The sequence below is a fragment of the Watersipora subatra genome, chromosome 2 (assembly GCF_963576615.1).
Source record: "Watersipora subatra chromosome 2, tzWatSuba1.1, whole genome shotgun sequence".
Taxonomy (NCBI): domain Eukaryota; kingdom Metazoa; phylum Bryozoa; class Gymnolaemata; order Cheilostomatida; family Watersiporidae; genus Watersipora; species Watersipora subatra.
In genome coordinates, this window is record NC_088709.1 from 40,766,990 (window position 1) to 40,792,073 (window position 25,084).

At 35.3% G+C, this 25,084-nt stretch overlaps 2 protein-coding genes across 2 annotated transcripts in view; both read left to right on the forward strand.

The window, feature by feature from the left end:
- The window catches only part of LOC137388209 (uncharacterized), a 37,177-nt gene extending 33,416 nt beyond the window's left edge, over nt 1-3,761 (forward strand). The window contains exon 11 of the mRNA XM_068074713.1: nt 3,346-3,761. Within this exon, the coding sequence (XP_067930814.1) occupies nt 3,346-3,761 (416 nt within the window). The remainder of the gene's footprint in view (nt 1-3,345) is intronic.
- Nucleotides 1-25,084, forward strand: part of LOC137388210 (gastrula zinc finger protein XlCGF57.1-like) — a 48,580-nt gene that overhangs the window by 5,691 nt on the left and 17,805 nt on the right. The gene's annotated exons all lie outside the window — the stretch shown is intronic.

Consider the following 25,084-nt stretch of genomic DNA (forward strand, 5'->3'; position numbering starts at 1 on the left):
CCTTATACATGTATATTGTTACAAGGCTCCAACTCATTGTCAACACAGCATATTCAGTGGGCATAGTCACTTTTACTTGTTTTAGTTAATGGAAATTGGCTTATTTTTGCTTTGTAATAGTTTAAAAGAAAGTAACATTCTGGAGAATCATTTGAAAAAAATATATAGATGACAAGAGGCTGTCAGCTTGTTTGAGTTTTGGACATGTTTAACTCCTGGTTTTTCATGAAGAAGCTACTAAGCATAAGAAACCAGCGAGTGGCTTAAACCGAAAGCTGACTAATGACTTCCGACTATAAAATTGTATTTCTATCAGTTGGTCACAGGATGAAATTTGCCCTTTTGATTCAAGTTGATTACCTTTTGACCATTCGGGGTAACTTCTGATCAAACACTCTCTGAACTTTATTTTTCTATCCATTTTAAATTATTTAGTGGTTTTCCCTCTACTCTTTATATTAGAATTCACAAAGTCCTCATTCATAAACCTATCGAGTTTACTTTACTGTAATGATCCTCTGTTTTAAGGATTATTAACTATAAGTGCTGGATTGGTGGTTCAAGTAGTTGTTTTGTGATTTGCGAATGTAGAGGACTGTATTTTAGGTGTAGATTTAATGTTGAGAATTAGAATTTGTTTTAGCTGGAAAACTTTAAAACAGATTATCTTGATTAAAAATGCAAACTTTCAATAGCAGAAAACATAAAGTATATAAAGGCTAATCAAGTCAATGGTTGATGCTAATTTTTGCAAGTCTAAAAATATAAAAAGTTATACAAGAACAGAGTGATACCTAGAGCGTGAGTAAAATATAGAATTCAAATGGTTTGACAAGGTAGATATGGAATTCGAATGACTTCTAAGTTACGCATGCTTATATATGTTTGCCTAGTCATTACGACATATGTCAGCCAACCGCCATATCCGTAGATCTCAGACGATTGGGTGCTGCAAAATTCCCAAGCAGTAAGCGAGGAAGTAAAAATAAGCAAATAACATTTATGCTATGCAGTGAAATAACAGGTGCTAGAAGATTAGAATAACAAACCGGTGTGTCAGGCTACCATTAGTACAGAGTTTTATTTCCTAATGGTGTCAAAAATGGCTATATAAAAGGGTATGAGTGGTTCTGCTAGAGGCGTATAATACTCTTATAACAGGGTTCATAAATATCAATACAAAAGTGGAATAACATTATGAGTTCCTTTGTTTCACAATGACACGGTATTGATGAGCTGTGTAACTAAATATTACAAATGCTAGGCGCTTCGCATTACTAACAATATGTGCCAGCTTATTGGGTTTAAGGGAGCTTTTGTGACAACAATACAGTGCACCCTCGAGATACGATGTTAATCCGTTCCAAGTCTGGCATCGTATGGCGAAAAAAATCGTATGTCCGGGTATAGAAACCATTGTAATTATACAATGAAAAAAAAAGAAGGTAAAAATCGTCCAAAATTTTATAAAAATGCTGTATATATTGAAAATTAGTAGCAAAATTGTATGTCAACTTTAGTAACTATAGTTACCTACAGTAGCTGCATTGTATTAAGTGCACCTAGTGATTATAGTCTGCAATACTGTAAAATTGTAATCTGTGTGCCAAATGCAGATCGTACGGTAAAAAGTTCTTACCTTCAAAAGGTACACATAACATAAACGTTGAATTCACTTCAAATAAGTTTAGCTTGCCAAACTCACCCTTAAAACCAAGTTTTAGTATGTACTTTGAACTATTTTAATGAATTTCAACTGTTATCACGAAATTTTATCCTTCATTAGTTTCTGTCTTCAGTTTCATTATAAAATTTAGCGTGTCTGGTTGAAACCGTTTTCAACCAGAATTCAATAAGGCCAAGCGATGCAGTTATCGAAAGCGGCCTCTCACACACCTGACCATTTAATGGCTACCGAAAAGAAAAATGAAACTTTATTTCCTATACAGGACGTACATACCTTTGGAGTAACGTGACTTTAGCTGATATATTGTAGCAAATAAAGCAGAGAGGAGGCAAAAACGTATCAATGCTAATTATGTTGCTGTACACTTGAAGATCAATTTACTACATAATAAAATGGAATTTTTACCAGGCTAAAGAAGGTTGTCTAGTCCTGTCCAGTTTTTATTCTGGTTTAAAAGAAAAAAATGCTGGCGCAATGCAGAAAACTGCTAGCTAGCTAAAGCTTGTAGAAGGATCCAGAGAAGGTGCTACAGTAGTTTTTCTTGTATGAAATGTGCACAAGAATCAATGTAACCATACGTACAAAGTTTGTACGTATTTATACCCTAGAGGAAATGGCTTTAACAAGTTTCAGAAAGTAATGTAAATGCGTCAACTATCTTGAGTAGCTAGTTATATGAGTTACATACATACGATGAATTGTATTCACATAGGAGATAACAAGCCCACCTGCAAAGACATGGTTAAACAAGAAAAAACATAAAATCAATAGGAAACAAATAAAATGAATAAAATATGAAAAACATGCCACACATGAGATAAATAATATATATATTATACATGTATTGTCTTAATGTACCAGTCCACATCAGTAAATTTAACACTTGAAATATTTCTGCCAATGTGGGGTTTTCTGTATCTTCTACTTCTTCGCCTTTACTAAATGGTTGCTCCTTTTGAATGCTGATCGCGTGCATGACCTAGCTCTTTCAAATCTTCAGTCGTAAGCTCTTTCTTGCGCTTGCTTGAATGGAGTTCTTGTTTTAATAATAATTGCAAATGATTGGTTGCGATCATATTTCTTGACAATGTTAATAATACGGGTACCTTCTTCTTATTTACGATATCCAACTTTGTTGACATAAAAATCATTTTTCCTTCGTTTTGTAACGTTCGTATCGGTCTCAGATTCCATGGCTAACGAATTAAATGTAGATACTTGTAGTTATATACATATGCTGACTTGAAAGTTTATAGTTAGAGATATAATAACGTTACAAATGAATATTTGCTCTTGCTTGTGTATTTTACACAAAATTTTCCATGCGGAATGCTTACCTGAGAGAAGTCGATCATCGTGTCTCTTCTAAACGTTCTGAAAATGTTTTCGGCAAACTAAATTTCGGTCTCTTTTTTTTCGACGTTCGTTATGAGCACACCGGCCGCTAAATTTTAACTCGGGCGAAACTTTTCTCAAAATCGTATGGTGAAATAAAAATCCTATAGCGAGGTGAAGATATCGCAATGTTTGACTTCGTAAGGTGAAAAAAATCGTATATCAGGGTAATCGTATATCGAGGGTGCACTGTACTTACCTATATTTGGTACCACCAAGCTTGCGTGCCAAAAAAACTCTCAAGCTGTCAACTTTTGTTACAGGTGATTATTCTGGTAGATTTAATCACCGCAGTACTCGGAGAAGCGAAATTGAGACTTCTACAGGAGAGAAGCCTTTTCAGTGTACAGCGTGCAGTAGGAGGTTTGCCTATCGTAGTTCTCTAACGATTCACATAAGGACTCATACTGGAGAAAAGCCATTTCAATGCAAGACTTGCAGTAGCAGGTTCGCTCAACGCAATACTCTAACAATTCACATGGCGACTCATACCGGAGAAAAATCATTTCAGTGTAAGATGTGCAGTAGTAGGTTTGCCCGTCGCAGTATTTTTGCAGGCCACATGAGGACTCATACTGGAGAAAAACCTTTCCTATGCAAGATTTGCAGAAGTAGCTTTGCTAACCGTAGTTCCCTAACGGAACACATGAGGACTCATACTGGAGAGAAACCGTTTTAATGCAAGATTTGTAGTAGTAGTTTTACTTTGCGTGGAAGTCTAACAAGACATATGAAGACATACAATAGAGAGAAGTCATTTTAATGTAAGATGCGCAGTAAGTGCTTTGCTTGTAAGACATTTTTAAGACACAACTTTGTATGCTGGTATGTGTTTAAATCATCACACATACTATCATTTGGCTCTGTTAAAATTTTATGGTGACTTGTCTTTTGTTTATGTGATCACATCTGTTGCATATTGAATGATGATATAATTACATGTAACCATTTGTAAAAAATAAATTAAGTATTATATTTGATTTAAATAAGATGTCCAATAAACGATAAGCTTTGGTTCTATCTGAGTGAGCCAAATCGGACATGACTGACGATTTTAGCGAAGGTTCTACCTTTATGGTACACCATTTTTTACACACTTACAGTGTTATAGTTGATGCAACAACTATGGTTTCTTATTGCATTTCTTAGAGTTATTCCTAGATTCTGTAGTTGAAATCCAGCCTCATTGTGTACCCTAGGTTAAGGTAAAGGTTAACCCTTGTACTGACCAAGCCAATGTCCATGCCCTTATCGACTGATTTTATTTAGACCAATCCGATCAGATCGTCCCTTAGAATATCGTTTTATAGTTTACATCATTGGCCATTAGGTGTTAGTCGGCCCAATAATGTTGGAAGGGACAAAAAGGAAAAACACGTCCAGTTAGAATTGTTGTGATTAACCGGGCATATGCTAGTTTTACAATGAAAAATTAGTTTGAAGAAATCGATCATAATGGTGACTCAGTATATATATGAAGAAGAGGTTTTAGGCTTTTTAGATTCTGATGGCAGTGATTTTTAGGTCGACCAGTCTGATGATTACTCAGAGAGCTCTTCTGAGTTACAGTCAAACGATCACAATCAAACTTACAATCACTCTCATAGTCAGACACTGAACTGACATGTCAACCTACAGTAATTCATATGGAAGTTGATGTAGGGTTGGTGTTGTTAAGCAGATCAACTTTCTATAACTGGGATATGGTTAGATTAAATTACTTAGAGGTGTTAGTTGGTAATAAATATATTACATTCATTATCACAATTATACGTGTCATTGCCAACACTAGTAGTAATAATAACAGCGTCCTATATGGGTGAGGGATCAGATATTGAAGCAGTTGGTAAGTAACCCTAATATGTTCTTTAGCAATGTCATGTGCTGTACCCTAGAAATGCTTTGCTGATTTCCCTAAAAATCAACATATTTTTTTCTACTGGTAATTGTTTCATCAACAAATTTCTTGTCAACATTATTCTTTGTGCGATGCATGTCTTCCTTTTTTAAGTTGTACTCCTAGTTGTTGGTGCTGTACAAAGGGCCAGCGGAAAAAAATCAACATATTTTTTTCTACTGGTAATTGTTTCATCAACAAATTTCTTGTCAACATTATTCTTTGTTGCGATGAATGTCTTCCTTTTTTAAGTAGTACTCTTAGTTGTTGGTGCTCTACAAAGGGCCAGAGGTTTATGCGAGATTGAGAAGATCAACATTAGAGATCCGCAATGAGGAGAAAAGCTGTACGTGACAGCCACCCATACAATTTTATGCTGATGTGGGCTGTAGGGAGGTTGCACCAAGTCGTTGAGGATGACAGCTGTGAGCTTGCTGATGGTGTCCCAGGTTTCACAGCGTGACAAACTGGTCCATACAACCAGGTACTGTTCGATAATAATAAATTGAAAATGAAATTATGATGAAACTTTATTGCATGACCTAAACTAACGCATTTTTAGCTGCAAAATGTTGAATCAAATAATTGATGAAGACTTGGATGACATGAGTTTTTGGCGCTACCATTCAGTAAATCTCTCTTCTGGCTCAATAATGATGAGAATTGAATCCTCTCTTCATCTCTTTAGTCTTCATGTGTACCCAGTATACTCAAGTTGCATGTTGGTCATGTAAGCACGCAGCTGGGTATATTACCACAAGGGGTCTGCTAGAAAGGGACTCTCAGTTTTATCCCTGGTAAAACTACCTCTGAAGAAATAGGGAATCATTGAGCTACATGTTCTGAATACCAATTTCTCTATGACCATGTTCCCTTGGAGAAGGCTACGTTATAGTAATTAAGTAGTTTTCATCCTTGAAAACTTAGTGTCTGTCATTGTTACTGCAGAATTGTAGATTTTATATAAAACAGTCCATTTTTAGTCTGCTTGTTTGTTTAGGACATTGATCTTTCAATTTAACAACAGACATGACAGTTCTGTAAGCCACATAGGACATGCAGCTTGGTGATTCTAGTGACAGCTTTCTTTCCTAACAGGGTAACCTAAAGGTGTTATCAAATTTTAAAATTTACTGCCTTCTAGTACTTTGCTATTATGTCTTCCATATCTAATGTAAAGTTATTCTAAAACCATGTTTTCTATTACCATTTGCTCTACAGCCCTTTTCTCTACAACCATTTTCTTTCCAGTCATGTTCTCCATGTCCATTTCTCCAATGCGTGGTTTTTATAGCCACATTTTATTTAACAGATGATCTCTATAGCTGTTTTCTGTAAGGCGATGTTTTTTATATCCATGTTTTGTATAGCATTGTTTTTATAATCGTGTTCCATGTTCTGTACGGTCATGTCCTCTACTACCGTGTTCTCTATTGCCATGTTCTTTTTAACCATGCACTCTTCAATCAAGATCTCTATAACTCGCTTCTTCATAACAATTTTCTCTATTGCCATGTTCCTAAAAACAAGTTTTGTACAGCCACATTCTCTATAACTATGTTCTATATAACCATGTTCTTAATAGCCATGTTCTGTATAACAGTGTTCTTTCTAAGCATTTGTTCTATCAGCATATTTTGCTCCCTGCTCTCTATAACTATACTATCTGTAGTCTGGTTCTTCATAACTATTTGCTCTATAACCACAACATCTACAGTTCTCTCCTGTATTATCATATTGTCCATAAACTCCTTCAACTCATTGTCTACTAGATCTATTTCCTCTATAACCATATCCATTACAGCCATGTTCTTTATCACTATGACCCTATAAATATGTTCTATATATCTGTTTTCTTTATATTCATGTTCTTTGTAGCAATTTACTTTATATCAATGGTACAGCCATTTATAACCATGTTCTCCAAAACCTTGTTTTTCCATAACCATGTTTTCTATAGCTGTGCTACCCTAGGACACTTATATTTCGCTAGTATTTAGTTTCGTGAGTAGCATACAGAGTAAAATTTCGCTGGAACTTAATTTCGCAGCTCTGATGAGTGCGAAAATATAGTGATGTGAAAATAAATGCAGTGGAACAAACATTAGATTCCTCAGGTCCAGTTCACTGGTACGAAATATTTTTCAATTTGGGACTACCGTACTGTTTGGACTATAAACCGCACCTCTATATAAGCTGCATGTGCTTTATTTTCCAAAAGCGATAATTAAACAATACATAAGCCGCACCTTACTATAGGCCGCAGAACTTAGGACTGTGCTTTTTAACGAGGCAGCAACTATGCCATTTAAAACGGAACAGTGCAGAACGGCACAGTTTCGTATTATCCGACGCTTTTTAACTTAGTGCCTAACGGGACAGTACCGTGAGGCATTGTTTCGTATTTTCTTTCACAGCTAGAAGTGCACTAATTGGCGATTCCCGTTAGTGCGCCCTAGCGGTGAAAGAAAAAGCCACAGAATAAGCCACAGTGATTAGCCGCACCCTTGTAGGCCTACCTATAAGCCGCATGGCTCAAATCATCAGAAAAAAGTAGCAGCTAATCGTCCGAAAAGTACGATAGTTTGTATTTGTGAACCGCAGGTAGAAATGTGTAGGCGAGATCAATAATGCAATTTGCTCGCTTGCTGCAGTTTGTCTCCTGGACTATCAATGACGTCAAGGTCCCTGCCGCAGTGACTGATGTTGTACCAATATTAGAATTCAAGTACTGTATTTATAGCACGCGGTGCCGCGGTGGTCATGGCCCCGGGTTGTTATTGCTTTTGGTTGGTAATAAAATTCATCACCACAATAATTATTATTCAATTTTATGACTTTCCCTACCAGACTGTCATCCTCATCAATTACAAATTCAATGACTAAACTAATATCATCATCTTCTTTATTTGTCTAGGCTTTTCCAAAAAACTTATTATCTTAATTTTTTTGCCAAGCTGCTCAGTCGGTGTATTAGCTATAATGAGTTTAGCAAAACTTGCCCAATGAGCCAACCACACACGAAAATTGCCTGCATTTCTAATATGACGATTTTATTGTGAATCAGTGAAGAAAGCCATTTATTTTCGCGTTTTCGCTCGTTCGTTGTGATAGTTTAGTTTCGCTCATGAAATTTTCGCGAAAGGCTGTTGCCCCGAAAACGCGAAAGTTATATGCCGCGAATACATAAGTGTCCTAGGGTATCTATAACCTTGTTCTCCATAACCTTGTTCCCCCATAACCATGTTATCTATAGCTGTGTTATCTGTAACCATGTTCTCCATAACCTTGTTCTCTCATAACCATGTTATCTATAGCTGTGTTATCTGTAACTATGTTCTCCATAACCTTGTTCCCCCATAACCATGTTTTCTATAGCTGTGTTATCTGTAACTATGTTCTCCATAACCTTGTTCTCCCATAACCATGTTTTCTATAGCTGTGCTATCTGTAACCATGTTCTCCATAACCTTGTTCCCCCATAACCATGTTATCTATAGCTGTGTTATCTGTAACCATGTTCTCCATAACCTTGTTCCCCCATAACCATGTTATCTATGGCTGTGTTATCTGTAACCATGTTCTCCATAACCTTGTTCTTCATTTTAATCTTGTACGCTATAACCATGTTCGTATAGCCACGCTTTCTAACCATGTTCTTGATAGCCATGTTCTAAATATTCATTGTCTGTATACCAATGCCTCGATGACCATGTTCTCTTCAATAATTTTCTCCATAGCCAAGTTCTTTACAGCAAGTTCACCTATTACCATATTCTCTATAGCCATGTTTGCCATGGTTATCATTTGTATATTCATCATCTCTATCGTCATGTTTTCTACAGCCATGCCATCAGTGCCATGATCCTACAGACATGGTCTCCATGATCATGTTTTCTGTGGCCATTTCCTCTATAGACACACTGTTTATAATCTTGTTCTTGATAGCCTGGATGTTTTATATGACAGTGTTCTCTATATCCATGTTCTGTATACCAATGTTTCAATGACCATGTTTTCTACAACCATGTTCTCTATAGCCAAGTTCTTCCTTGCCACTTTATCTATGACCATGTTCTTTTAGTCACATTTGCCATAACCAAGTTGTCCACAGCTATTTTCTGTGTAGCCATTTTCTCTATAACCAATTGGTCGATAACCATATTCGCTACAGCCATGTTTTTATGGCCATCTTCTGTATAATCATTGTTTTTATAAACATGTTCGCAATAGCCATGCTTTCAATTGCCAACTTCTATATAAATTAGATCTTTATTTTCATGTCCCTGTAGCCATGTTCCATGCCATGTAGGAATTATTAGTGCCAGATTTTTTAGCAGTGTTATTTTAACACCAAAAATTATTTTTGCGTTTTCACAGTAAATAAACAACATGGTGATAATAAAAATGCAAATAACTTTCATTCATGAAACTTCTCAAATGAGAATGCTGTACACATATATATAGATAAAGAATACATGAGAAAAAATAAACTGAAATTTACTTCGGTTCGACGTATTATATAATGACGATTTTTTGTGACCATTATGGCTTTAATTACTTTCTCAATTTTAATCACTATTTCGTTAATTACATGAATGTATACATTCATATTAACAAATTCAATTAAAGGGCCTCATGAACTGCATCTGTCAAATACATAAATTTTGCCATTTCTATTTTGCTTTGCTTAAAATTTGTCTAGCTATTATAACTCACTGCAAAAGATAGAGATAAATCGTCAACTCATAACCTGCGGTCAGATGTCTGCGCCAAGACCTCTTGTAATAGAAACTGTTACGCCAAAAGGTCTTGTGAAAAAATGTCAGCCCTAAAAACTCCCATTCCATCCATAACCTCTTTTATGGCTCATGGTAACATGGTTCTTTATAACCATGTTCTCTATAATCGTTTTCTCTATAACCATTTGGTTGATAACCATGTTCTCTAGAGCCATGTTTTCTATGGCCATCTTCTCTATAATCATCTTCATTTCCATATTCTTTTTATCCATGTTCCTAAAACCTAGTGTCCATAAACACGTTCCATTGAGTCATGATCTCTACATTCAGGTTTTTTACAACCATGTTCTCTGTAGCCATGTTTCTATATTCATGGCATCTATAGCCATGTTCCCTGTGGCCATGTTTATATAGTCATGTCATCTATAGCCATGTTCCCTGTGGCCATGTTTCTATAGTCATGGCATCTATAGCCATGTTCCCTGTAGCCATGTTTTAATAGTCATGGAATCTATAGCCATGTTATCGACAACCTTGCTCATCGTAACCGCATTTTCTACCGCCATTTTCTCTTCCACCAAGTTCCCCATTGCCTTATTCTCCATAACCATGTTTCTAGTGCTATGTTCTCTGCAAGTGGGTTTTTTTCATCCCGCTTTTTATTACCACAACATATCTTTGACTTCTGTCCATCCGGTCTAAGAACAATGCGCAGTTCAGATTATTAAAATTTAAAAAGTGATGAATATTTACGCTTTTAGACATAACACACTTTGTTGATATTTTGATATTCCTCAAGCTAAACTTGACAAAGTTTATTAATAACCTTATTTCCACCTTAATATTTGCTATCATCTTATAAAATGCGAGTTAACTTGATATGATGTGGTGTAGAAAAATATATTATTCATAAAAATTGATGTTCTCTCAAGTTCTCTGTGGAGACATCTATTTTGGTATACTTTAGTTTATTGCCGTTTTTTTGTTTTGGTAACCTTATCTTTCCGATTAATGACTCTCATTACAGCTGTGGAAGTAACATCGGACATGGAACCAGGCGACTTCGGTTACAGCCTATTTTCTACTGGTTTGTTTTCTACTGGTCCATCAAGAACATTGCCAATAAGTTTTTAATGCCTGCTGTACTTTTTTCTCTAAAACCATGTCCCCTATATGTTTTCCATAGCTATGTTGTCTATCATTTTTTGCTCTGCAACTATTATCTTTATATTCATTCTCTCTACAGTCTTGTTCTCCGTAACCATGTTTTATATAGTCATGTGTTCTACAGCCAAGTTCTCTAGATCTATGCTCTCGACAGTCACGTTCTCTGTAACCATGTTCTCTGTAACCACGTTCTCTGTAACCATGTTCTCTGTAACCACATTCTCTGTAACCATGTTCTCTGTAACCACGTTCTCTGTAACCACGTTCTGCATAACCGTATTCCATATTGCCATATTTTCCGCAACTGAGTTCTCGATTGCCACATTCTCTGTATCCAAATTTTCCTTCAACATGGTCTCTATAACCATGTGCTATATAGCCATGTTCTCTATGACCATGTTTTTATTGTCATGTTCCCTTTACCAATTTTCTCTTTAGTCATGCTATGTAGGTTATGTCTGTATTTTCTATATACATGTTCGCTCTATTGAAATGATACAAAATTGTGGTCAGCAGTGTGTTGTATTTGATTTCCTACTTTTTGACACAGTATACATTAAAGATATGTGCATGTATGCCTATAAAAATGTATGACCGTTAAATGAGAGCAGATAACTCTGGTGTTGGGGGTTGAAGTAGCTCTATTGATTTTTAGTGTATTTTTATATGAGGCCAATGCAAAAAGGCAAAGAATCTATATGTAATAAGATGTTCTGAGTTTTTAGTTTTTACTATAGTAGGAGCTGTGCCCCCCTTTCCTTGTGAAGCCATAGGTGGTTGGTGGGGAAAAGTGTACTGCATGAAATTCCACCGCAGAGAATCAGCAGAGCAGCCAAACATGCTATCATTTACAGCATTCACCACCTTGTTGAAAAATGGATCATTACCTAACCACCAACCTCTAGCCCTGTCTGCGGAAAATGGATGGACAGACACACACTGCCCTTATGATAGTAAGTGTATTTCTGTTCTACTTTCTTCTAGACATATATAATAGTTTTTATTTTTTCTCTGCAGTATAAACCTCACTCGTTTAAAAAAAAAATTAATTCGACCTTGAAGCTTGGCATTTCCTTCAACTTATGTAAACCAATGATACAAACCTCCACAGGATAGGTGACGGCTATCATATGGGCGGGGTTTATTGATCGAGCTCTGTTCGGATTGTGCTAGCCTGGATTTCGGGGCTAACACAGTTCTCAGGCGGTTGCATTGCCTTGTTAGGTTTTGGGCATAGGTTTTTATTTCAGATATGGGTCGATCGCGGATAACAAACCATGAATCAGCAAACCTTGAATTTCTACAGTGTAGGGGGTAATACCTAACCACAAAATGGATCCATGGAAAATAAAACATTTTAAATAACCTATTTTTATCAACTTTGAGAATTTTAGAGAGTCGTAGCATATGCTCAAAGTTAAATATGATTTACCCTCACTACTGAAGCACCTGGCCCTCTATAACGCACATTTTTTTACAAAGTTAATGCAGCACTCTTTTTCCACTCACACTGTCCTCAAAGATTAAAAACTGCTACTGTCATACCTATTTTTAAAAATAAAGGTAGCAGAATCCCGCCATCTAACTACAGCCCAATCTCTCTGACGTGTGTTTTATCAAAAACCACAGAACACATAGTAGCACATTTCATTTGTAACCTCCTGGACTCCATTGATTTTTCCACGATTGCCAACATGGTCTTCACTCCAGAAGAAGCTGTGAAAGCTAGCTAATCCTTACAACACATGACCTTATTGACTCTTTTGATGCTGGTACCCATACAGATGCAGTGATTTTTGATTTTTCTAAGGCCTTTGACAAAGTATCCCATAACAAATTTATATTCAAACTCAGGCAAACCAAACTGGATAGCTCAATTATTGCTTGGGTCGAGAACTGGTTAAAAGATCGTACACAGACTATTTTTTATAAATGAAACATACTCCAAACTATGTCAGGTCTGGTCTGGTGTGCCCCAGGGATCTGTTTTAGACCCCATCCTTTTCCTGATTTTTATAAATGATATGCCAACAGTCATAAATACCTCTAAACTCAGACTTTTTGCTGACGATGCTCTCCTATATTCACAGTTTGAGTCAACTAATGACTGTACAAACCTCTAATCAGACCTTGATTTTATCATAGACTGGGCTGATAAATAGCAAATAGAATTTAACATCACTAAATGTGAGACAACTTCTTTTGTAAAGTCCCAGGAATGTAGCTTTTTTCACAAATATTTAATGAAAGGCCAACAGCTAACATTTGCAGGCCCGTATTCTCTGGGGTGGCTGGCCGGCTGAGCCGCCCCAACCTTTTAGGAATTTTTGGCGGCTAAGTACAGTCAAACTAGAATAACTCGCTCTCGGATAAAATGTAAAATTTTATCACGAACACTTGGTTAACTCGAACGGATTTGTTTGGTTCGTTCCCACGCAATGATAAATTCCTTTAGATAACTCGACCTCAACAGCATTAACTCGAACAGTTATTTGCCCAACAGCTACAGGAACCGTTTTTATCGCTGTAGAGTATCACTTTTTTCCAAGCCATATAGATAAACTTCAAGTTTTAATAGTTATTTAGCGTCATTATTATCATCATCAGCAAATTATTCTTGTTAACGACTTTTATAAAGGTTTGCAAAAGGTCAAGTTTTAACAAACATCCGCTTGGCAATAGCCCCATGAAAGCGTAGAAACCTTAGGATGAACTTAAAATAAAATCGGCAAAATTGATCTTTGTTGAAACGATCAAAAGAAAAAGATGTATTTTTTCTGAGTGTTTCAACTGCGGTCGAGTTTAGCCTATTTTAATCTGTAAACGTCCTGGCAGTCACATCACCTAAAACAAACAAATCTCAAATAATAGAAAAAATGGTTATACTTCCGGATAAAATATTTTAAAACTTTACATGAGATGTCCGGTTGAGGCCCCACATAAAAGGAACTGTTGAGGGGGCTGACACGCCCCCTCCAAACCCCCAGATGCTCATAACTCGTCGCCTAACATTAGCCGCCCCAACTTGCTTAGCCGCTCCAACTCTCAACCAGGGAATACAGGCCTGAACATTTTTCACTCACTTTAAATACCTTGGATTTATTATTGACAACAAACTCAACTTTAACTTCCACATAAAAAAGACCATAACTAAGTCTTTATCCACCCTATTTATGCTGATGAGGTCCTTAAGAATTTACTCCCTCAAAACAAAAACCCTTTCTTTTAGAACCATCTGCCGCCCAATTCTTGAGTATGTCTCAACTGTCTGGTCCCCATTTTTATCAAAGCCTATTTTTATTTTTCCTATTCACTCTCTCGAATCAGTGAATAGAAAGCTTTTAGGTGGGCGTTTAACCTTAACAAAAATGACATGATTTCTGACCTCATATCTGAGTGGTCATGGGCCACTCTTGCAGTGTGTCGAAAGACTTAAGAGCAAAAGCTAAAACATAAAATCATTACTGAAAAAATTGCAATCCCTTTAGATTTTTACTCTAATGCTCACATGCACTATACACACGACACCAAAGTACTAAAAGTACCATTAGCACAAACATGAAAAAACATTCTTTTTTTGTGAAGACCCATAACAATTGACTCACATTTTCCCTACTCTCTGATCTAATCTTTCGCCAACACTTTTTACTCCAACCTGTTGTTAATTTCAAAACTCAATAGATAATATAAGCTAAGATTTATAATCTCATGTTTTAAATAAAGATATCGCTCTAATGCCCCATTTGGAGTTGAGTGATCAATTAAATTGACGTGACCCGAAATCGCCCGAAAAACATTCTTTTTTTCTCTAGTTTTTTATTAATATTTTGCCACCCCTAATATAAAATGACAAAAGTCTTTTATCAATGTCATATTGTTTGACCTGGCCAATAAGATGGGACAGCAGGCAAAGCTGTGCAGTGTAGTTTTCATACTCAAAATCTAAAGCCAAATTTGGGCCATTTTACAATCGCGACTATTAATATCACGAATCCTTGTGAATGGTAACTGACTGATCATAACGGTGACAATATTGGGCAACTATATTTTTTGACAACAAAATGAAACCAACGGATAAGTAAAATAACCACTATTGTTCAAAATATTTGTAAATTTACAAGGTGCTTTATTCAGCATATTTCTTTGTTTGGGTTCATCCCAACAGAGCTCGATCATTAAATTTCACCCACACGATGCTCGTCGCCTATCCTGTGGAGGTTTATATGATTGCGTAAACTTACCGTAATCAAGAACTCTAAACCAGGTGAAAGTGGCACAAAAATAGAAAAGTTGTTGATCAAAAATTAATAATATGACAATTACTGTGCAATCATTAAAACTTAGGCTTACTTTTTTTTATTTGAAGGAAAAAAAGGTGAGTTTGTGGCTACATTATAACAGATTAAGCAGTTCACAATGTTATCATTTGTGTAGCGTAAAATCCCCTTAACATAAACTTTCTCAAAATGGATCAATCATGTTATGAGAGCATTTATTGCAGATGTTTAAAAACACAGTTTAAAACACAGACTAAATGAATGTTTTATATTAGTAAAGGTTTTGATGTTATAAGCTAAGTTCAAATTGATAATGCTGAGTAATTTTCTTTTTAAAAGTACAGAGGAAATGCCAAAAAACAAAGACCAGTTTTTTTAAAGCTTTAGGTCTGCACTTGCTGTTTTCTTACCGGTTGACTCAGTAAAAGTACTGCAAACTACAGTCAAACATGGATAACTCGCCCACGGATAGCTCGAACACATAGTTAACTCGAACAGTTTCTTTGGTCCGTTCCCACGTAATGATAAATTGCTATAGATAACTCAAACTCAACACTGTTATCTCGAACTGTTTTTTGTCCAACGGCTACCGAAACGGTTGTTATTGCTTTAGAAAATCACTTTATTCCAAGCCATAGAGGTAAACCTCAACTTTTCGTAATTCATAAGCGTCGTTATTACCGCCATCGACAAAATATTTTTGTCAACGACTTTTCTAAAGGTTTTGTGAAATTTGATTTATACCAAACATCCGCTTAGGGATCGCCCTTCGGAAGCAAGGTAAAGTGAGGTAATCTTTGCATAAACTTCAAGAAAAATCGGCAAAATTGATCGTGGGTAAAACGCTCAAAAGAAAAAGATGGCTTTTCTTTTGAGCATTTCAACAACGATCAAGTTTTGCCAATGTCAATCTAAAAAACGTCCTGGCAATAACATCACCTCAAACAACAAACCAACCTCAAGTGATAGAAAAATCTTTATACTTTTTTTATATACGTTTTAAACTTTACATTAAAAGCATTTAATTTGAAACAAGCCATTTGTGCTTTTGATTTATATTATAGTTTGTATATGTACATGTATGTATCTACTAATAACTAAGTAAATACATGGACTTGTGACAGTGCTCTGATAACTTGAACGCTCTGATAATTTGAACACTTTCGCTCGGTCCCGTGAAGTTCGAGTTATCCATGTTTGACTGTATTTATAAAACAAATGTGCTAATAATCTTAATTGAAAAACTATTAAATGATTATGTTTATTTAATAAAAACAACTTTGTATACATAAAACTAGGCAAGCTTGATTTTTTATACTCATTTAATGTTACAATAAAAATTATTTACAGACGGTGAATATTAGCAACATAAAGCAAACATAATACCTTTGATGGCAGTTATCGTTTTTTAAATATATCTCTGCGGCCGCAAGCTCCAGAACCACGATATCACTTTTCCAAGTTGTAAAGCTTACTTACAATTATGGGTCAGAGGTTTACAGGTGAAAGCTTTGCTACTGAGCTGCATTTCAGGCTTTCCATTTTAGCTTTTACATTTTCATTCAATTCATTTATTGCAAAGATGAAGCTGTCTGCTCGTGGTGTGGCTTTGCTTTAATAAAATTACTTTTACAATTTCACAAAAAACTAATTTAGTACTATACCTAATTAAAACACCTCAACTGCTATAGTTTGATAGCATGATAAATATACCCAAAATATTTTACAAAAAAGACTTGGCAAGCACGAGATAAGCTAATTTAATCTTTTATGTCAAACTAGTTGAAATTTGCTTAGTGAGAAACCTCATATAAAGGGAGTTGTCTGCTTTGTTTATCTATGAGTTGTCCTCTCTGCTAAAATTAGTGAAATAAAGCTCCGCCTTTCAGTCGTAACGATCCAAACAATCACACATGCTATATTGTAGTGACAGTAAAGCGTGCTTGAAACTCGGTATTGAGTGTAATACAAATTTTCTCGAAAAGTTAAAGTGAGATAAAATTGTGAGGATGTACTAATGCCATGAACAGATTACTAAGTTTTACAGATAGCTTAGCTTATAATTAATTAAATACTTATAGCGATACAGATATGCGTTTGTGATTGAGCAGCACTAGTGTCCCTTCATGAGTATGACAAACATGAGTAAACTACTCCAAGTTAAAGCAGTTTTTTATATTAGTGTTTGCAAAAAGATTTTGTTGGTTGCTACTACGCCTCCCTATAGATGAGTTTACTAGTAGCAGCACCAATGTTCCTTCAAACGTATAGCAACATGCGTAAATTAATCCAAATTGAAACAATTTTTTAAAATATTTAAAAAAAACTCAAAAACAAAACTTTTTGCGTTATAAATAAAAATCCAGTATAGCCTACATCATTCAATACTAGGGAATATTTTGGGACTGATGGATGAAAGATTTGTTTAATGTTAAAAAGTTCACACTAGGTGGAAAGTAGTGGATTACAAGTAAACTCCAGAAACAGCCTTTGTTGTCCTGTAGTTTTGAGTTTGTGGACAATATGAGGATGTTCATGGACTTCACTTACTAATGACAAGTGTTAATATGCTCTAGACAGAATCACAAAATTCAAAGCATTATACATGGATGAATAAAACTGAAACTGCATTTTCATCTATATACAGTGTATATAATTTTAATGTTTATTTGTCATTTGTTGGTCTGTCGTCCAAATGTCCAGCTATAGCGCCAAAGTTTTAAGAATGGAAAAAATTGCTTTGCACTGGAATTGAACTGAAAAACCCCAGTTCTACCGACAGGCGTGCTATCCACTACACCACAGCTTACTTGCCATTCTATGGAATAATTGTGCACATATTTGTTACACCTACCAAGTTTTAATGGTGGTTTGTTAAAATACACATCCTTCAGCTAATACGTTTGAACTACTACAAGAAAATATGTGCCCGGACCTTCCTAAAAATGCTATAAATATGTGTATAACTAAATATAATTAAACTTTTAGCTCATACAGAAAAAACCCTGCATATAAAATTATAACGGTAAATGTTGTATAAGTTGTAATAAACACTTTTTATTACTACTACTTCTTATTATACTTGAACTAGCTGTACTACCTGGTGTTGCTCATAAAATTGATTTGTATTTAACATATAACAACACTTGCAATTCTAACTTTCAAACTACATATCATGAGAAAATTCTGTGTGTAGTTGAAATAATTTAATAGAAAATAAAAAGAACTGTGAAGGTTTTCAAACTTTGTCAAACACCTGTAACTTTCAAACTTCATATCATGAGGAAAATGTTTTGTGCAAATATATTAAAGAAAATAAAACAACTATAAAAGGGTTTAGATGGAAACGTGAAGTAATTAGCAAGTAAAAGCTAAATTAAGTCGGTTTTGCCATGCTACGATTACAATAAAAGATAATTCGGTAATGATACAATAATATGAACCGAGAAAACAAAATAAAAATCCTGAATATGTTGAATTAATAATAACAATTCTTGCATAAAAGTGTGTGTGTGTATAAAAAAGATTACTGTTCCACCAGAAGCTATCCCATCAAAACTTTGAATACGATGATACTGGTACCTCTCGATACTGGTACAAATGTAAACATGAGTTATCGTACAATCTTTGTCTGACCGAACAGAGATAGAATTTTGAGGCTCTTCCCACGGAAATAATATAATTGTCTGCGCGAGAAGAATTGGCCTTGAACGCAGATATAGTAATTGAACCTTACAAAAAATATTTCTTAAATGTTGATCTGCAACAAAATTCACATTACAGTTATTTGGTACCAAAAGGTTCACCATGTTTTACTCTGCTGTGTTTTAGGTTCCAAATATGTGGAAATGTGATTACAACTTCTTAAAAGATCAAAAAGAAACAGTTCAAAAAAACGGTCGTAGGTTGGAATCCCTTTATTTTGATGACGTATTCAACTCTGATTATGACGCCTTGTAGGCTCAATGGTAGAGCGTCTGGATAAGAAACTTACGGATGCATTTGTAGTGAGTTCAAATCCATCCGAACGCGGAATTTTAATTCCAAGATTTTATAGCTATAGCTGGAACAGCACACATACGACCAACTTTGAGAAATATATATATAGATATCCATCAACGTGAGATCCCGTACTTGGATAGCCAACAGTTTGATAAGAACAGAATTATCGATGCCTGTATAGCAATAACAAAACAAGAATGGAATATTATTAAACCCAAATTAGGAATGTTCAGATATTGGTTCTATTCTGATTACCTATTTGCCTAACTAACTTGAAAGTACTCTATAAGATATTGCTAACAAGACTGGATTCATACATACGAGTCACATGCCTGAAAAACACGGTTCTGGTGTAAACTGGTTATATAAACTAATGTACAGAAGGAGTTAGCATCTAAGGTGATCATGGTGATTTCTGGTACTAACTTTAGAGCATCCCTGTTCACAGCATTTAGCATATACACTAAATTTTCTCTGAGATTTTGTGTTTTGTCCTACACTGATCACATGTCAGGTCGATCCTTCTGCAGTGATTGCACTACGCCTGTTTACTACCTATTAGCTCCAAAAGTTGTTTTCTCTTGTTGTATTCATACTTTAAAACCTACAGTGCGGAATCAATCCAATTGGTTGTAGAGCCGTTTGTGGAGCTTACATTACTTGACAATTATTATAATGCTGTAGACATTGTTTATCACATAATGCAACAAATTTATCACTATTATAGCAGTTATAGCAGTTGTGCAAAAAAGGGAAGGTCAGTATAAGCCAAAAAGACCGGTAACTGTAATGCTAAAAGTATAAAACACTGAGACTGCCAAGATATATCAAAACATGGAAATATTATTTTGTCACTATATTCCTAGATAGTAGTTTTGACAGGTTGAGTTCAACCAATCACCATCGATGATCCTCAAATCAATACGTCGTAAAACCTCTAATTGAATGCCATGGTGCTCTATTTTTCCACCATTCCTTTATAGTGGCGGTCATTTGGAGGCGGCGTTCAAATAGAGGTTGGCATTTTATTTCTCGAATGGCTCGTCAAAATTTTGGGAAAATAAGTTTAGCCCTATTACAGGAGAAGCGAATGTCACCTATGTTTTGTTCTCTTTTTCTGGTGGAGCGATATTAAACCTTTTGGATGCAATAAATCTGCTACCTTCCCTCCAACCTGTCAAAGATTTTTTAATAAATATGCATCGACAAACCGAGAAATACCTCTACCAGTTGATATCTATTGCTTCATATTGACCTGCGATGATATTATAGCCTGCGTCCTCCGTTGCAAGTTTGTTGACATTTTCAATTTTTGTTTCATTCTAAATTTGAAGACATATTTTCATTTTATATCTATATTTAACAATGTTGTATAAAAGTTCATTTCACTCATAAATATGTTTGTTACAGTTTGCTGCCAAAACTAGCTTGTTATGTGCAATAGAAGTGAAGTTACGAGCATCGGTCCATTGTAAGCCATGTGAAGATAGCTACAAGGATGTTATTAAATAACCTGCTATAAATTTGCATATTTATAAGTTATATAATGATAATCTATCAAATTATACAAATACACATATATATATTCATGAACAAGTGACATAAACGAACCACACTTATATTACATGCAAAAACAAAAATGAACATTTTTAAAACAAAAATATTTGCATCGTTTGCTCGGATCGCTATGTTCTGATTGTTGCTTTTGATGGAACGAACATCTTCTAGTTGTCCAATGCCTTCCACAATATTTTCTGACTTCAACTCTTCTTCTGCACTGCTGAACTAGTCGATATTAGTGTCCAAACAATTGTTTGGCAGAGCAAAACTTTCACTCGCTGCATTTAGCACAAATGCAACACGTAAAAGCTTTGCTCGTTAAGCAAAACTTTTGCCCCAAAACTTGCAAACCGTTTTTTATGCATGTTCTTCGAAGTATTAAGACTGCGTTAAACAAGAAACAACTATTAGCCTGAGACAGTAATTATTTCTATGGCTTTGCTTTGAAAGTTCATCTATCATCGTAAATTTAAACTGTTTTTTCTTATATACGTAGACTACTTCGAAATAAACAGACCGCGTTAAACAAGGAACTACTATTAGCCTGAGACAGATATTAATTTTTTCTATAGTGTTGCTTTCAAAGTTTTAACAACAAAAAAGCAAAAAGCTTTGGAGTTGGACAACCAGAGAATTGATTGTTAATAATGTAAACGATTAATCCCACGACCAAACGAGCGGAACGAAGTTTGAGAGTTTTTATGATAAGTGCATGTGCACACAACTTACGAAAATTATTCATCAACAATGAGACGAACCCCTGTTTTGAAATCTCATCAAAAAATTTAACCATCGTTTTGTAGAGTCATTAAAGTATAATAACGATACAAAACACATTTAAGCCTATTTAAATATGTTATCGAGTCTGTGTAAACCCTCGGCATTATCTTAAAACTTACCCATCCGATCGGATTATACACAAATAGACAGATTAATTTGGACGAAAATCGCCACAAAACGCTTGAAAAGCTTGGTTTAATAAAAGTTAAGACTGGCCTACGATACGCCAATAAAGCCGTACGACAGATAGTAGAACTATTTCGCAGTGCGCATTTCACGAGAATACCTTGCTCATTTCACCAGTCTGTGGCATTGTTTCCTTGTAATCGAATTTATTCGAAGGTTTCTGTAATAAACCTAGACCGTTTGAGGCGTAGACCGAATTACAGGTACGAAATTGTGGTACACAGTTTATCAGCCTATGTTTTTTGTCCAATCACCGAAGGTTTCATTATTTAAAACGCTAGCCGAAATTCTTTACAACTTATGTACAAGCTAGGGCGGAACTACAACGCACCTTTATGATGAGAACATTTTTTATTTTGCTGCAGTTTCAGATGCGTGAATGCTCATACTTGCTTTCTGTTAAAGCACATAAATTACATAATTTTTTTATTATATATTTCAATACATCAGAGTCTTGGCTTTCGAATGAGCCTATATTCAATACACAAAGAATAATAGAACTATGAAAAATGGGGTGTCAAAAGTACGTCCTGCAAAAAAAAACACTTGGTTCAGGTACTCAAAATGTGACGTCATAATTCTCATTTAGCGTTAGGTCGTCGATCCCGTTCGCTGTCACTGAGGCTGCATTTTTCTGTGACAATCGGTGCTGTTAAACCCGAAGAGCGCTAATAATAGACTAAGATTCTAGATAATCAACAAAGCCCGCGATCGGGCTAATGCTCGACCAATGCAAACACATGTTCTGGGTTAATTAATTATGCTTCAATAAATGCACTGTCGTTGATAAAGGTAATGAAATCACATCGATTAAATTATGACCTGCTGTTGCGTGGCCCTTGGACTAAATGTCAATCGCACTTTCGCGAGATCACGCAATGCTTGAAATTAATTAGTCTCAGTTGTCACCCTCAACATCACATTAAAAATAAAGAGCTAGTGCATAATATCATTGGGAAAACAGAGTATGGTTCTTGGAATCTGAGGTACTTATCATAGAAATAATATGTACATGGAGAACTAATGACACTAATTCCTTTGTCATCTTCATTCGTTCTCTGGAGTTGTCCTACCTTCGCCTGCCACTAGCGTCATTATCGTCATTATTGTAGTTGATAAATAAGCGGTAAGAGCACACAACAACGAATATGAGAATTGTGACGTCACAATTTTCGTGACTATGCCAGTAAACTTTTTCGCGGTAGAGCTCTGGGGAAATCCTATAAACACCAACCAATGTCTGTCTCACCATGGCAAACAATAGTTCATTCGAAAGCCAAGACTCTGATGTATTGAAATATACAATAAAAAATTATGTAATATATGTGCTTTAAAGATCGCTATCAAAACCATTCTACATTCAACGCAGCCAACTTTCAAACTGTATAGTACACAGTAGCTTGCCATTTTACTTCTAATTTGCATTTCAGATTTATAATAAACATATTTCCTTATTGTTGTTGAATTACATACATTACAGTAGATTAGGCCTTCAGCTTTATAACATTTTTATAACAGCTTTTATTTTGCTGCAGTTTGCAGAAATCTTCCAGACGCGTGAACCCTCATACTTGCTTTCTTTTAAAGACCGCTATCAATACCATTCTACATTCAACACATCCGACTTTCAAACTGTGTATAGTACACATTAGCTTGCCATTTTACAGCTACTTTTGAATTTCAGAGTTATAATAAACATGTTTCCTTATTGTTGTTGTCAAAATACATACATTACAGTAGGTTAGGCCTACAGCTTAAATTAATTTTTTTTTATCGTTGTAAAACAGGTTTGAGATAGTAGTAGATTAGGTGTGATTTCTTGTGTGATTAGGTGTGATTTATTATCATATTAAACCAAGCTTTTCAAGCTATTTCTAGAACATTTATATTTCTATTTCAAACAGGTCTCATTTACACTATACTCTGTCAATTCCTGCTGAGAACTACTTTTTCAACAATCAACAGTACCCTTTCTTTTTTCCATTATCACTTTGGTCGTGGGCTGTATGACAGTGGAATTTCTAGTTAATAATACGATTTTTTGGACACTTTCACTGATCACTTGACTTTATAGGTTCATAAACATCAAAAATAGTCAAAGTGGCAGTCAAATGGAGATGGCGTTCAAATAGAGGGTGGAGCTCTATTTTTCAACCCTTCTCTCGTAGTTGCGGTCAAATAGAGGTGGCGTTCAAACATGGATTTTACCTAAACTAGTCTTACGCTCTTTTCTTATTTAGATAAACTGATCTCTCCATATAATGTCTGCAATGAAAACTGTGTTAGTAAAATCGGACCCAGCAGCAATGGATTTGAGTGACAGTCTCTATCCAACAGGTTAGTTAGAGAGTTCTACTGAACTATGTATATTATAAAGATTATTGGCCTTAAAGGTTGACTTGCAAAAAAATTCACATTACAGTTATTTGGTATCAAAAGATTCACCATGTCTTACTCTGCTGTGTTGTAGGTACAAAATATGTGGAAATGTGATTACAAGCTCTTAAAAGCTCAAAAACGAACAGTCCATCACCGCCATCGCGAAACCGCCGTATATTGGAATACATTTATTTCTCTGACGTAGTCAAACGATTTGGTTATTGTTTTGACACGAATTGAAAGGCCAATAAAAGGCTCAATATAAAACTTCTCATAGCACTAGTTTATGACAAACACTTCAGGTTTTACCAAAAAGCCTGCATCAATTATAGTTGTTCGCTATTTTACAAATTTGTTTCGGATTGGTCTAATCATCTAGTCGTATTCTGATCATGTGACCCATACTTCTTGCCAATTGGCGCGAACAATTTCTGCAGCGTTTTTCAACTATCACTGGTGACCAACAATGTTTATCAGAGGATGATATGTACTCTTTCGAGCTAAGGTTAAAAAATTAAACGAATTTTTACAGTCGGTTTTGAGATATCAGTGCTCAAAGTGACAGCATTACAATGATGATGAATTAGACGTGTAAGGACAATTATAGACATGGTTTTATTGATTGCGTAAAGTATATTTGTGAAAATATTTCGACGAATGAGGTTGCATGAAAGTGTAAACAGAAGCCATCTTGTTCAGCTACATCCCATTTGAGCCGTTTTGGAAAGGGATTCTAATCTCCGGCGGTTTCGTGATGGCGGCGATTAACTGTTTGTTTTTGAGCTTTTAAGAGCTTGTAGTCACATTTCCACATACAGTCAAACATGGATAACTCGAACCTCAAGGGACCGAGCAAAAGTGTTCGAATTATCAGAGCGTTCAAGTTATCAGAGCACTGTCACAAGTCCATATATTTACTTATTTATTAGTAGATACATGTACATATACAAACTATAATATATATCAAAAGCACAAATGGCTTGTTTCAAATTAAATGCTTCTAATGTAAAGT